This window comes from Impatiens glandulifera, chromosome 1 (assembly GCF_907164915.1).
Source record: "Impatiens glandulifera chromosome 1, dImpGla2.1, whole genome shotgun sequence".
NCBI classification, from domain to species: Eukaryota; Viridiplantae; Streptophyta; class Magnoliopsida; order Ericales; family Balsaminaceae; genus Impatiens; species Impatiens glandulifera.
Window position 1 is genome coordinate 19,127,337 of NC_061862.1, and position 13,288 is coordinate 19,140,624.

The following is a 13,288-nucleotide window of genomic DNA, read 5'->3' on the forward strand; positions in this document are numbered from 1 at the left end:
ATATACTAATACAATTTTATAATTATAATTGACAATAAATCAGTTAGTTATTTTTATTTTTTTTTTTACAATTCTTTAATATAAGTTTTACTGACACCTTTACATAACATTTTAATATATAATTTGTCTCTCTAATTAGTAATATTATATTATTTTAAATTTCCTCAATTTAAAATTAGAACATTGTAAGAATTTTATAAAAAAATATTCTCATTTTAATTTCCAAATATTTAAAATATATATATATATAAATTTATTAAAAATTTAAAATATTATATTTTAAATTATTTGTTTTATAAATTTAAATAGATTAACAAATTACTTAAAATAAAAATTAAATTATGAAAAATGAATACATAAAAAAGACTATATTAGATGTCTTATCTAAATGTATCAGATGACATAAAATTTATATTGGGTATGTTAGAAGATAATGATGAGAAAATTGATAGAGAAGAATGGCGACAGTCTGTCAATATCTATTTATATTTAATTTATATTTGTGGTGTTCATAGTTTTGATTAAAAAAATTAGTGCCATTTGTATTAAATTTTGAAAATTTGTGAACACTATGATCCATTATAAAATTTGTGCAAAGTCTGAAAATAGTAACACATTTGATCATTAATATTTTTTTAAAATCTTATTCATTCATATTACTATTATTTAATCATGAAATTATAATTTATCAACTAAGATATTTTAATAAATCAACTAAAATATTATTATTTACTTATATTAAATTTAAAAATAAATTTTAATATTTTATCATCAAAACAAATTTCATATAACCAACTATATTTAAAAAATAATCTATAAGATCAAACTCCCGTGATGTCTTTTATATATATATATTTTTAGAGAACATGTGATGTACTTACCTCTAATAGTATATTAATAAAATTAGCTATTGCAATCTAGTCCATACACTTCATATATTAATACTATTATATAATTGGGTATGAAAAATTGATTAAACGGTTCAAATTGAAATTTGAACCGAATTGATTTAAAACTGATTTAAAACTAATCAAAAATCAATTTAACATTCAAATGATTAAAATCAATTAAAAATTTACGAAATTACATACTTCAATTACAACTAATAGTTAATTCACAAGGCAATGTAAGTTCAATCAATAAACTATAATAATATATCTTGAAAAATATAAATAATAATAGTAAATATTTTTTTTAAGTAATACATTTTTATTTACGATATTGTCTCTCACTTTTGTTAGAAGAGAACATGGGAGGATGGTAAATTAGGAACAGAGGATCTAAACAAATTTATATGCAGTTTATTATTATTATTATTATTATTATTTTAAAAAAATTAAATATATTATAATTATTAGCAATAACTTTTTGCAAATTAATAAAACGACCAAATCAACCCCAACAAACTAAAATCGATTCAAAACTACATAAATGATTTAATTATGTATCTCTATTTACAATTAAACAAATTCACTTCCACAATTATTTATATCTCAACTTTTAAAAGGTAGGTTTGTTAATTTTGTAAAGATTTAGATTATTTAAAAATAACATTTTAATAAATACATGTTATATATAAAGTAATGAGTGAAAAATATAAAAAATATGTCAAATTTTGTTATTTGGGTCTGGTTCGGTTTTGTGTTATTCAAATAACCCAAACAAATTAAATATCACTTTACTCCTCTCTAATTAATCAATTAATCAATCAAAATATTAAAATATTTTTTATTTTTTATTTTAAATTATTATTTTTATTTTATTTATATATATCAATATCTTTTAAATATTTTTATAAAAAAAATATCCTTACATTGTCAAAATCATCACCAATCAACATTTTTTTTTCTCTTTAAATTATTTTAATAATCCCAACCAAACAAGGCCTAAAGATTGAAATTGTTTTAATCCAAAACTAAACTATCAAAAATAAAAAATGGAACTACCGAATCGGATCGGGACCCGGTCCGGAATTTGTATAGGGTTGGTAAAATGTCCAAATCCAGCTGGTATCCACGTGCCAACTAGCTGACAAGTAAAAGAATATTACGGTAGAAAAACTAAAAAAAAAAAAAAAGTGAAAAAAAAACTAAAAAAAAAAAAAAAAGAAAAAGAAAGAAAGAGAAAGAAGATGCCATTACTTGTATACATCACACTCACACCCATCAACCATGTTTTCTCTCTCTTCTTTCTCTCTCCTCTGGTTGTCTTTTTCCTCTCAAAGCTTTCCCAGCAACATCACCTTTTCTTCACCCCAAGGACAGGACAATACTACACAGCTTTGAAAAATAAACAATACCCTTCATTCAGATTCATTATTATATATCACGGTAAGGAAGGAAATCCAAATGACTTGTTGATCTTTGTTATTCTATAAACAAATTTCCAAGAATTCCTTTTTTTCAACTTTTCTCTTTCGTCCTCTGGATGTGCTTCACGTGAATGCTACGCAGATTTTAGGGTTTTTATCTTTCTCTCATTCTTTTCCCTGATTTGAGCTTGTTTTAGTTTCTGGGTTTGCTTAGATTCCTCGTTTTTTAGCCGAAAAACGTCTGTTTTAGAGTATCGGATGGTTAGGATAAGCATTTAGTTGAGAAAATGCCGCCTGGAGGAGGGAGGGTTTCAATGGCGGAGGTTGTTGAAGTAGAGTATTCATTTGCTTTAGAGTATGATGGACCGCCTATAACTCATGATCTTCCACGAGCTGTTCCAATTAATGTGGAAAGTATTCCGGTGGCTAAGGTTGTTGCTGAGGTTTCTCAGACGGAAAAGTTGTTGTTGCCTGTTGTTCATCCAATATCAGCTTCTGATATTTCAAGAAGGTTTTCTAAAGAATTGAGTCTTGCCTCTGTAACCACTGTTTCTCCTACATCAGTTATTGAGTTTGAGCGAAGGATTGGGGCTGGAGATGAATGCTTACTACAGAAAGAACCGTCTTCAATTTCTGTTTCTCCAGAGTCTGGTATTGGAATTGAAGAGGGAGATTCGAATATCTGCAAATTAGCTTCAGCAGATGAATTGGGTGGTTCGTGTAGTTTTACATCGCAAGATGATGGTATTCATTCTGGGGATTTATTGGAAAGAACCCATTGTTCGGCTGGGTTTGCATCTTCCTCTATGAGTCGCGAAATTACGAACGATCCTTCGTGCAGTTTAGGGTCCTCCTCGGGTGCATTGGATTTTACCAATAACTTTGTTAAACCAAAAGATCTATCTGGTAGTTCCGCTTTGCAAGAGTTTTCAAATGATCACAAGGATAGTATAGATTCCAACGATTTAAGCCAGCCCGATTGGTTATCAAATGAGTCTGTCTTAAGCATAGATTATCCATCTTCTCGGGTTTCTTCTCAAAGGGTGGGAGATGCCAACAGTACTGATGCAAGAAGGGTCCCAATCGTTACTTTTCGTGACCTCGAGTTAGCTGAAGAAGATGCTCGTGATGAATTCACTCGTGTTAAACTTGAAACCATCAGAGAGAAGAGAGAGCCTGAAGTGAAGACCAGGAAAGGAGCTTGCTACAGATGCAATAAAGGAAACAGGTTCACCGAGAAGGAAGTTTGCATTGTTTGTGATGCAAAATATTGTAGCAGCTGTGTTTTAAGAGCAATGGGCTCCATGCCAGAAGGAAGGAAGTGCATTACGTGCATTGGGAATTCTATCGACGAAGGAAAACGTGCAAACTTAGGAAAATGTTCCCGGATGCTCAAAAGATTGCTTAATGATTTGGAGATTAGACAAGTAATGAAGGCTGAGAGGTCGTGTGAAGTTAATCAGTTGCTTCCGGAGTATATATTTGTAAACAATAAGCCTCTATGTCAAGAAGAGTTGGTTATATTGCAAAACAGTCCAAACCCACCGAAGAAGCTCAAACCTGGAAGGTATTGGTACGATAAAGTATCAGGTCTTTGGGGAAAGGTGAGTAAATTGTTTCTTAAGAACATTTTGTATTATTATATATCCAGGATCTTTGACTGCTATGCTCTTTGCAATAGGATGGTGAAAAGCCTGCTAAAATTATCAGTCCCCATCTTAATGTTGGAGGTCTCCTCAGAGCAGATGCTAGCAGTGGAAACACACAAGTATTTATTAATGGGCGGGAGATTACAAAAGTAGAACTTCGTATGTTGCAGGTTAGCAGTTCTTGCCAAGGCTTTCAACCATCTTAATAATTATGTATTGTTCTGTGTGTGGTGTCTAACATTGGGGATTTCACAAGAAATAGGATCATCCTTATAAGCGAGAGGCTATTATTGAGTTATAGTTACAAATTTACGCATCTTTTGAGCTTATGGTGTGGTGGTCCGATTATTTTGTCTAGGTGTCTATATTATATCACAAGATTCACAACAGTACCCGACTACGAAATAAAGTGTAACCGGACCATCTCTTGAATCCTACACAACTAAGTGAACGTGGGTCACTTCTAGCCTGGTTTGATGACCCACTATTCCATCAACAATCCACCCATCAATCACATCACTCAAATCATCAAACAGCATACCCTACACCAAACAAGGTCTTTTTAAAATAACCACTTGGTTATTCAAACAACTCTAGATCAAACAAGGTCCTAGAGTCCCAATTGAAGACGAATCTAATAATAAGCACGACGAGGCCATTGCATGTCTAAGTTAGGGAGATTCTGACGTCCCATATTAGAAAATCAAAACAAAAAAAAACTATTGGGCTATAGTTACCTTCCTAAGTATCTTCTTGGCTTGGACTGTGGTGTCCAACCTTTTGGTCCATGGTTCCTTGGTTCATGGTTCCTTGGTCTAGTTTATTTCTTTGTGTTCCAAGTATAGTTATTATTTTTAAATATGTTTCAATGGCAGCTTGCAGGAGTCCAGTGTGCTGGTAACCCACATTTCTGGGTGGATGCAGATGGGTCATACCAAGAAGAAGGGCAAAAAAATACGAGAGGATACATATGGGGCAAGGTCTGTTGCATGGACTTATATCTCTTACATTGCCCAATTGTTACTCCATGCTATGGGAAATTCTGTTTATTTGTTTTCTTTTTGAGATTTTTTTATGGATTTGTTCTATTAAATTTGGTTATCATTTAGGCTGGGACGAAGCTGATCTGTGCTGTGCTGTCACTTCCTGTTCCATCAAAGTCTGCAAATTCTTATGGGGAACAAGTTTATAGTATGACAAGCAGACCTGCATCTGATTATATTGACCCGAGAAATATTCCAAAACTACTTCTAATTGGATCTAGTGGATCTGGGACGAGTACCATATTTAAGCAGGTAATGGAAAATTCAGTTTATGAGGTTAAATAAATATATATGTGAAAATCTAAACTTTGGCCATTCTAAGATGCTGCTGAGATGTGTGGGTTTCTTCTTTCTTTAAATGTAGCTTAGTCTGTATGAGGTCTTGTAGCAATTTTTATTCTCATTTTCATTATGAAAGATGTAGTTGCTTATGTGATGCGAGTGTATCGTTTGAAGTTTGGGGGTAGTGTTATCCATTTTGTGGATTCAAAATGACTTCTCTGTTCCTTGTTTAAAATTTCTATATTAGGCGAAGATCCTTTACAAAGATGTTCCTTTCTCGGAGGAGGAACGTGAAAATATAAAAGTACTGATCCAGAGCAATGTGTATGGTTACCTTGGTATACTACTTGAAGGGCGTGAGCGATTTGAAGACGAAAGTTTAAGTCAAATAAGGGGAAGACATTCTTCTACTGAACATGTGGCTGCAGGTAAACTATAGTTTAAACTCCCATGTAGTAGAATTCTTATCCCTTCATTTACCCATTTCATTAACAGTCAGAAATTTGAATACAATTTCAACAAGGGAATTTAAGTTGATGTGCATTTCCTGATTATTTAAGTTGATGTCCCTAAGATGTCATTCTCATTTATTGCAGGCAGTACTGATGATGGTGATCAGAAAACTGTATATTCCATTTGCCCTAGGCTAAAAACATTCTCGGATTGGCTGCTAAAGACAATGGTGACGGGTAATCTGGAGGTGATTTTTCCAGCAGCTACTCGAGAATATGCACCACTAGTGGAAGAGCTATGGAATAATACAGCAATACAAGCTACATACAACCGAAGAAGCGAACTTGAAATGTTACCCAGTTATGCAAACTATTTTTTAGAGCGGGTAAGTTTTTTTTTATTTCTCTTTATTGTAATTGTACAATAATAATACCCACAAATTACCTTTAGTTAAGTCTTCCATTGTTTTGCTCTTTCAGATTGTTGATATATTGAAGCCTGATTATGAACCATCAGATGTTGACATCTTGTATGCCGAAGGTGTTACTTTGTCAAATGGACTTGCTTGTGTAGACTTCTCTTTTCCTCAGTCAGCACCTGATGATGATGACATTGATTCTGGTGATCAACACGATTTTATGCTTAGGTCAGCAGAATTTAAATTCGAAACAGAATAGAAATTTGTATGATTTCTTAATTTTTATTTATTGTGGCAACAGATATCAACTAATTAGGGTACAAGCTAGAAGTTTTGGGGAGAACTGCAAGTGGTTAGAAATGCTTGAAGACGTCAGGATCGTTGTTTTCTGTATTGCAATTGAGTGACTACGATCAATTGGGTTCGACGGAGACGGGATCTCACCAACAAGATGATACTCAGCCAGAAATTCTTCGAGAGTGTTGTTACTCACCCAACTTTCGACCAAGATGGACCCTTCCTTTTGCTTCTTACGAAATACGATGTGTTTGAGGAGAAAGTAGAGCAGGTTCCCTTAACCCAATGTGAATGGTTCAAAGATTTAGGGCCGATTATAAGTCGTCACAACCTCCAACAGCAATCGGAATAGCAATGGCATAACAGTAATCCCTCCCTAGGGCAATTGGGTGTACATTACATTGCGGTTAAGTTTCAAGAGACGCTTTTTGTCACTTACTGATAGGAAGCTTTACGTGTCAAAGGTAAAGGGTCTTGAGCCTGATAGCGTTGAATGATGCTCTTCGATATGCGAGGGAGGTTATGAAGTGGGACGAGGAAAAACCCAACGTCAGCTTGAGCGAGTACTCCATTTATAGTACGGAGGCATAGTTCATTCTCTCATTAAGGACTTGCTTCTTTATTAATCATTGTACAATGTACATAGAGGATATGTTGTTGCATAAATCCTGATTAGGTAAATTGGATGGTCATGGGTTTGTTATAGAAGATGTTATAACTTTGTTGTTGTCGTCGGGACTTGTGGGTTTTGTATTCAGTGTTAGCAATGTTGGTGTAGTTGTAAAATCTTGGACCCAATTCAACCATAGATAGATATGGGTCCCTCCATATATTATGAAAGAATCTACTGTTTTATCTGATCACACTATGTCTATATATGCTTTAATTTATGTCTTTCAGGGGTTGGTGAGCCCAAATTGCATTATTATACATTGTGTGATCTAGAGAATATTTTTCTTGAGCCTCAATTGGGTAATTGGTTGAGTCATTAATTCATTATTTCAAAAGGAGTATCAAGAACAAGAACTTTCGGACTGTAAAGATTATTAAGGTATAAAATAAGAGAAAATCTGTAATGAAAAATTGGTGGAGTTTGTTCGATTGAAATTATTTGAACTAGCATGTATCCCGTGCATTTGCACGAGTAATAATATAAAAAACCGTGATAAAATATTACGGTAAATTCTTTATGGGCGGGTCAACTCACAATCCGACCTAAGTATCAATTTACTCACATATATCCAAATTACCACAGCTTTCGACCCGGCAATCCGATACTTTAAAAATTAAGTATCATTATATATATATATATATATATATATATATATTATATATAGTAGTTAAAAAGTTGACTTATATTGTTAAAATGTCACGCGTTTATCAAATTTTGGGTTGAATTTAAAATATAAAGTATTATTAGCCTAGTTGGTTAAAAGATTGTACTTATTTTTGTTAGGTTGCAAGTTCGAACCATACCTATAATATTTTTAATTTTATTTTTAACCGTTTTAAGTTTATGGGCGGGTCAACCCACAATCTGACTCAAGTATCCATTTACTCTCACATATATTCAAATTAACCACAACTCTCGACCCGGCAATCCAGACACTTTAAAAATTAAGCATCATTTTATATATATATATATATATATATATATAACTTAGATGTGATTATTTTTAGTAAAATGACTTACAAGATATTGATATATATAAATAAAAGATAAAATACTAATTTAAAATAAAAAATATTTTAATATTTTGTTTAATGAATAAAATAATTTAATAAATAAAAAAAAATGAAATGATATTTAATTTTGTTTAAACACAACTTATAAATAAAATGCTGTTTGAAACTGTTTTTGGTGCAGTTTCCAAGAGAGAAATAATGACAAATGAAAAATTGACAGTTGCCTGGGTTTCAAAAGTGCCTACTTTAGACAGAAATATTTAGGCTAATTGTATCTTGAAACAGCAGGTGAGACCTTTGTATTGAAACACAGTTGGAAAAAGGGCTCAAACAATATTTTAAAAATAATAAATTACAGAGCTAATAGCTGAAATTGATATGGACAGTACTAAGCAAAATCATATCGAATTTGCTCCTCTGTACTTAGCAAAATGTTCTTTGTAGTCCATCCTAACAATACCATATTTCCAGTCAATAAGGTTAACTCCTGAATTGTTAGGGTTTTCGTTTTCTCAATCAATTTAAACCATTCTCTAATATCTAAATCAGAAAACCGAGCGTCGCAATTTTCTAAGCTGGTCTCCCATCTGCTCCGGCCCGACAAAATTGCATTGCGAATATAGCAAGCCTACATGACAGAAAATCATTTATTCATACACTTCCTTGATAAGTGGTAAAAAAAGTGCAAAGTTCTTTAGGATTCACAATTTTTTTTTGTAAAAAAAATGAGCAAGTTTCAGTATAGAATTTGCAGAAAACAATTTTTTTTACTATTTACCTGTAATACACCCATGATAATATCTGAAGAACAAGCACCCTCCCGCAGGCAAAGCAGAATTTGTTTCTGTTATATTGGTACAACGATGTAAAAATACTGTTTCCGGAAGGTCAAAACTCAAATGTAATAAATAATAAGATTATGCAAGACTAACTTGTTTTGATCTCAAGAATTTTCCGGAACCTCCAAGCATATGAAATAGAAGTCACTTTCTTTCACGGATATTGTAGCCGATGTCAAATTCGATATTTTGTCTTTGGGATTCAACAAACCAATTCTTATGGGCCATACTGAATCACTCCCTAGAGGGAACACAAAAATAATTTCAGTTACAAATAATCCACAAGCCCTTTTAGCGTCGTCCGCATTATTGAAAAAATAAGAGAAATAATACCTTTCACTAGTGAGAAACCAATGCCTTCTTTGTTACTTACTTCTGCAGGGGAAGGAACATATCTTAGCCTAATCCAAGTGTTCATTATAATCTCGAGTCTGTCCTGAATATGAAATTTATAAAATAGTAAATTACAGAAAAAATAGTTTTTTTTTTGTTCCAATTACAGATGGACAATGAGTTAAGCCCGGGACATTTAACAATTTTATGAACGAAACAACTTGAAATCTAGGGCAGAATCCACTAAACAGGAGGCAGAAATTTCATCTTGCATTCAATTTTAGATGGTCATATAACATTAACATATTCCATAATATAGAGAAGAAGGAACAACCAACCTTTGTTAATGTTTGCAGATGAACATGCTTCAGCCCCTCGTAAATTCCATAAAGGTCAAATAATGTAAAAATTGGGTAGAGAAGAAAGGGCAAAGTTCCTTGCAACCTTCCATATGCAAGAAATTAGTAAAATAACCAACAAAACTGAAAGCTTAAGTTGATTTTAAATATTGTAACAGCCTTCAATTGTCTTCCAAGAGAATCCCATAAGATAAAAAAAGAAGAAAGCAAAAAACCTTTGATTTTTTTGGAGCAGAATATCCAAAGTGGCAGCAAGCATCAACCTAGGTTGTCGAAGCACACAGTTTGAATCTGCTCCAAAAGATTGAGGTTACCACCACCATGTGTAATAAGAAATAAATTGCTTAAAGTATAAGAAAATAGTTAACCTGCGATTTTGCAGACACTTCTCCTAGGTTATCTACTATGGCAAAACTTCTATGCACAGCAGACTGCTCATTGACAACGTAATGAATAGATAGATTCAGTAAGGTATTAAACCGCATTTTCGAAAGTATTGCAAAATGTAACAAGTTTCTTAAATGAAGAAATAATCATAAAAAGAAAACTTGAATGCTTACACCAGTCGCAAGGTAGCAAGCGAGACTTATTTGTTTGGCGATATTGGCTAGAGATGCGAGAAGCAAGAAGTGATGGGGAAAAATAGGAGTCAAAAGCTCAACACCAATGCTCAAACTGAAGAGAACTGATGTCAAAAACCTCACTCTCTGCAACAAAGAGAGATCATCATGTTATTAACCACTTTAAAATTAAAGAGACCAGACAGACAGACAGACAGACAGACATTCCTCATTTGAATTGTATTTATGAGAATTTACACCTTCAAGTTTGTATCAAAAAGCAGATGCTAAGCTAGCTGTGTAGAGACATCTGCATAGTCTACCAAGCCCATCTTTCAATACCCAGTTCAAAGCTGCAGCCGAAGGAAGTGTACGAGAATGACCAATTCCTATTGCTCTCAACATTGCCTAACAAGATTAAATTTTTTTCAATGAAGAATTGAAAATCAAAAGTAAACAGTGATTTCCACCATTGAAGAAGACTCACCTGGGTAGCAAGTACTTGAAGAGCAGAGCTGAATACCCTGTGCAAGAGCTTCCATTTCACATATTCCAAATAATTCTCACTAACATGTCTCGGAAGGAAGAAATTCCTAACCTTCAAACAGAACATTCTGAACAATCTCCGAAACCCATCTTCAAAATCGAGACAGAAAGATGATAGGGAAACCCCATCTTCATCGGCCGACACTAATTTCAACTCGTCCTCTTCCCAGACGTAACGATAAACGGTTCCGGACCGGTGGACTACAATGGGAAGTTGCGTCGGAGCAGAGGCCTTCTTCTCTGTTGATGTGTCCTGACTTGGTGGTTCGAATTCGTGGCCGAAGGATGACTGCAAGTTAATGGAAAGAGAGAAAGGTTTAAGAGAGGTTTCAGTTCTGATAGAAAGTGTGGTTATTTGGGGCGTGAGAAGGTGGGTTTTGTAAGGTTTCTTCCATGGAAAAGACAGCTGAGAATTGGAATTTGACAGTAAATGTAAAGTGGGTTGCATCAGAATGAAGAAGCCGAACAAACCAGTTGTTAGACAGTCTGTGCCTTTCTCTCTTACTGACTACTCTGACTCTACCGAAGAGACTCCGTTTCTTCTATTATCGAACTAAGGTTTTTCAACTCTTAATATATTCTAAAATTAAACTATTATTAATTATTATTATATTTTATATTTATCTCTCCTATAATATATATATATATATATATATATATATATATATATATTTCTCTCATAATCTTTTTCTTAATTATTTTTTTTTTCTTTATATATACATATATATTAATTTATGATATATTTAAATAAAAATAAATTCTCTTTATATATAATATAATTTATATATATTAATAGAGAAAATAAAATATAAATTAAGTATTAAAGATACAAAATTTATATATAAGAAAGAAAATAAAAAAGAACTTAATTAATAAGGAAAAATTAATATATAGAAATTTTAGGAAAAGAACGTTTAATATTAATTTTTAAAATAAATTAAAATATGTATAATTTTTATTTTATTAAAAATTATATGTTGAAATATATATATATATATATAAATATAAAGATATATTATAGATAGGATAGATGATATTATTAAATTTTTGTTTTATATACTATATATATAATTTTAATAATCACAAGTGATGTATTATTTAAAATGTTCACCATAATGATGGTATAATGTGACCGATAATAATGAATTAGTGAGGGAAGACGGTCTTGAACGAAGTTTATTCTTTTAAATATAAACCTAACTTGTAAATTCCTCCACCCCAATCCAACCCAAACCCAAACCCAAACCTCAACCCCCAACTCCTAAAAAAAACCAACATTATAAGTTAATGGGTGGTATAAATTATACAAAATATCATTTTTAATTATATATTTAAAATAATAACTAATGCATATTAATTATTAAATATATATAACAACATATTTAAAAATTAATATTTAATATATTTAAATAAAAATAAATTCTTCTTTGATAATATATATATATATATATATATATATATAAAATTATAAAATAATTTCAACCATAATAACTAGTAAGGTAATAGTTAAATATTCACCTTTTAAATTTAATACTTGAAATGTAGTCCTAACTGATGGATTTTAAAGAAATAATATAAATATTAAAATGTGATATATTATAAATATAAAATGTCTCATATAACATTAATCACTGCGTTGTAAGTCTTGATGTACTAATAATTTATATAATTATTTATTAAATATATATATTAAATATATATATATAACAATTTATATATAATTTAATTTGTGATATTAAATAAAAATAAATTAATTTGTGAATTATTTGTCTCTCTTTTATAATAATTTTTTTTTTTCATTTACTTTTATTAGGTTAAATATTTTATTTTATTTTTTCTTAACATTTATTAGATATGTCATTGTATTATTATTTTTAATTTATATTTTTTCTTTACTTAGAATTTTGTTAATAAATAATTATATATATCATATATCAATAATTATATTTTATTAATTATTTTATACTATATAATTTAAATATTAAATTTTAAAATATTATTACCTCTCTAATTAAAATTTTCAAATAATTTATTAAAAATATATCTTTTTGATATATTCAAGTTTATATAGAAAAATATATACCTACACAAAATTATAAATTGAATTCAATAATCCTAAGTGGTGTATTCATATTTCAAACATGAGATTATGTTTGGTGTCTTAGTTGATGCACATTTTAAATGGTGTATTATAAAGATTAAAATGATTATGATAATAGTATATGTGAGTCTAAATTTGAGAAATTAAAAGAATTATCAGATTTTAGATGAGATGGATGCCAATTTGAGAGATTAAGAGAATGGTGGTTCGTAATGAATAAAATGCACAAATGTGGGTATAATGTGATTGATAATGACAAATTAGTTGGAGAAATGCTCAAAGTGAAGGTAGATGTTGGTCGTGATGTAGCAAAATGTTAGTATTTGGTGTTCAAATTTTATTATCACTCATTTTCATATATATTTTATGGTTGTAATTTACCATATTTAAATTCTATTTAATAGTTTCTCA

At 30.9% G+C, this 13,288-nt stretch overlaps 2 protein-coding genes across 2 annotated transcripts; one reads left to right on the plus strand and one right to left on the minus strand.

The window, feature by feature from the left end:
• The first annotated feature begins 2,144 nt into the window (after nucleotides 1-2,144).
• LOC124920035 (extra-large guanine nucleotide-binding protein 1-like) lies at nucleotides 2,145-7,316 on the plus strand. The gene is made up of 8 exons (XM_047460423.1): nucleotides 2,145-3,915; nucleotides 3,993-4,130; nucleotides 4,836-4,940; nucleotides 5,070-5,255; nucleotides 5,533-5,713; nucleotides 5,882-6,123; nucleotides 6,218-6,384; nucleotides 6,458-7,316. The coding sequence occupies exons 1-8, from the start codon at nucleotides 2,599-2,601 to the stop codon at nucleotides 6,561-6,563; spliced, it is 2,442 nt and encodes an 813-aa protein (XP_047316379.1). The 5' UTR covers nucleotides 2,145-2,598; the 3' UTR covers nucleotides 6,564-7,316.
• Nucleotides 7,317-8,415: 1,099 nt separating this feature from the next.
• Nucleotides 8,416-11,307, minus strand: LOC124919764 (protein root UVB sensitive 4). Its single transcript, XM_047460091.1, is given in 12 exon segments — nucleotides 8,416-8,767; nucleotides 8,918-8,983; nucleotides 9,068-9,219; nucleotides 9,312-9,414; nucleotides 9,650-9,755; nucleotides 9,886-9,931; nucleotides 9,934-9,961; nucleotides 10,039-10,101; nucleotides 10,231-10,377; nucleotides 10,491-10,508; nucleotides 10,510-10,638; nucleotides 10,718-11,307. Coding segments are annotated over 12 exon segments (1,605 nt in total). The 5' UTR covers nucleotides 11,225-11,307; the 3' UTR covers nucleotides 8,416-8,527.
• Between the last annotated feature and the right edge of the window lie 1,981 nt (nucleotides 11,308-13,288).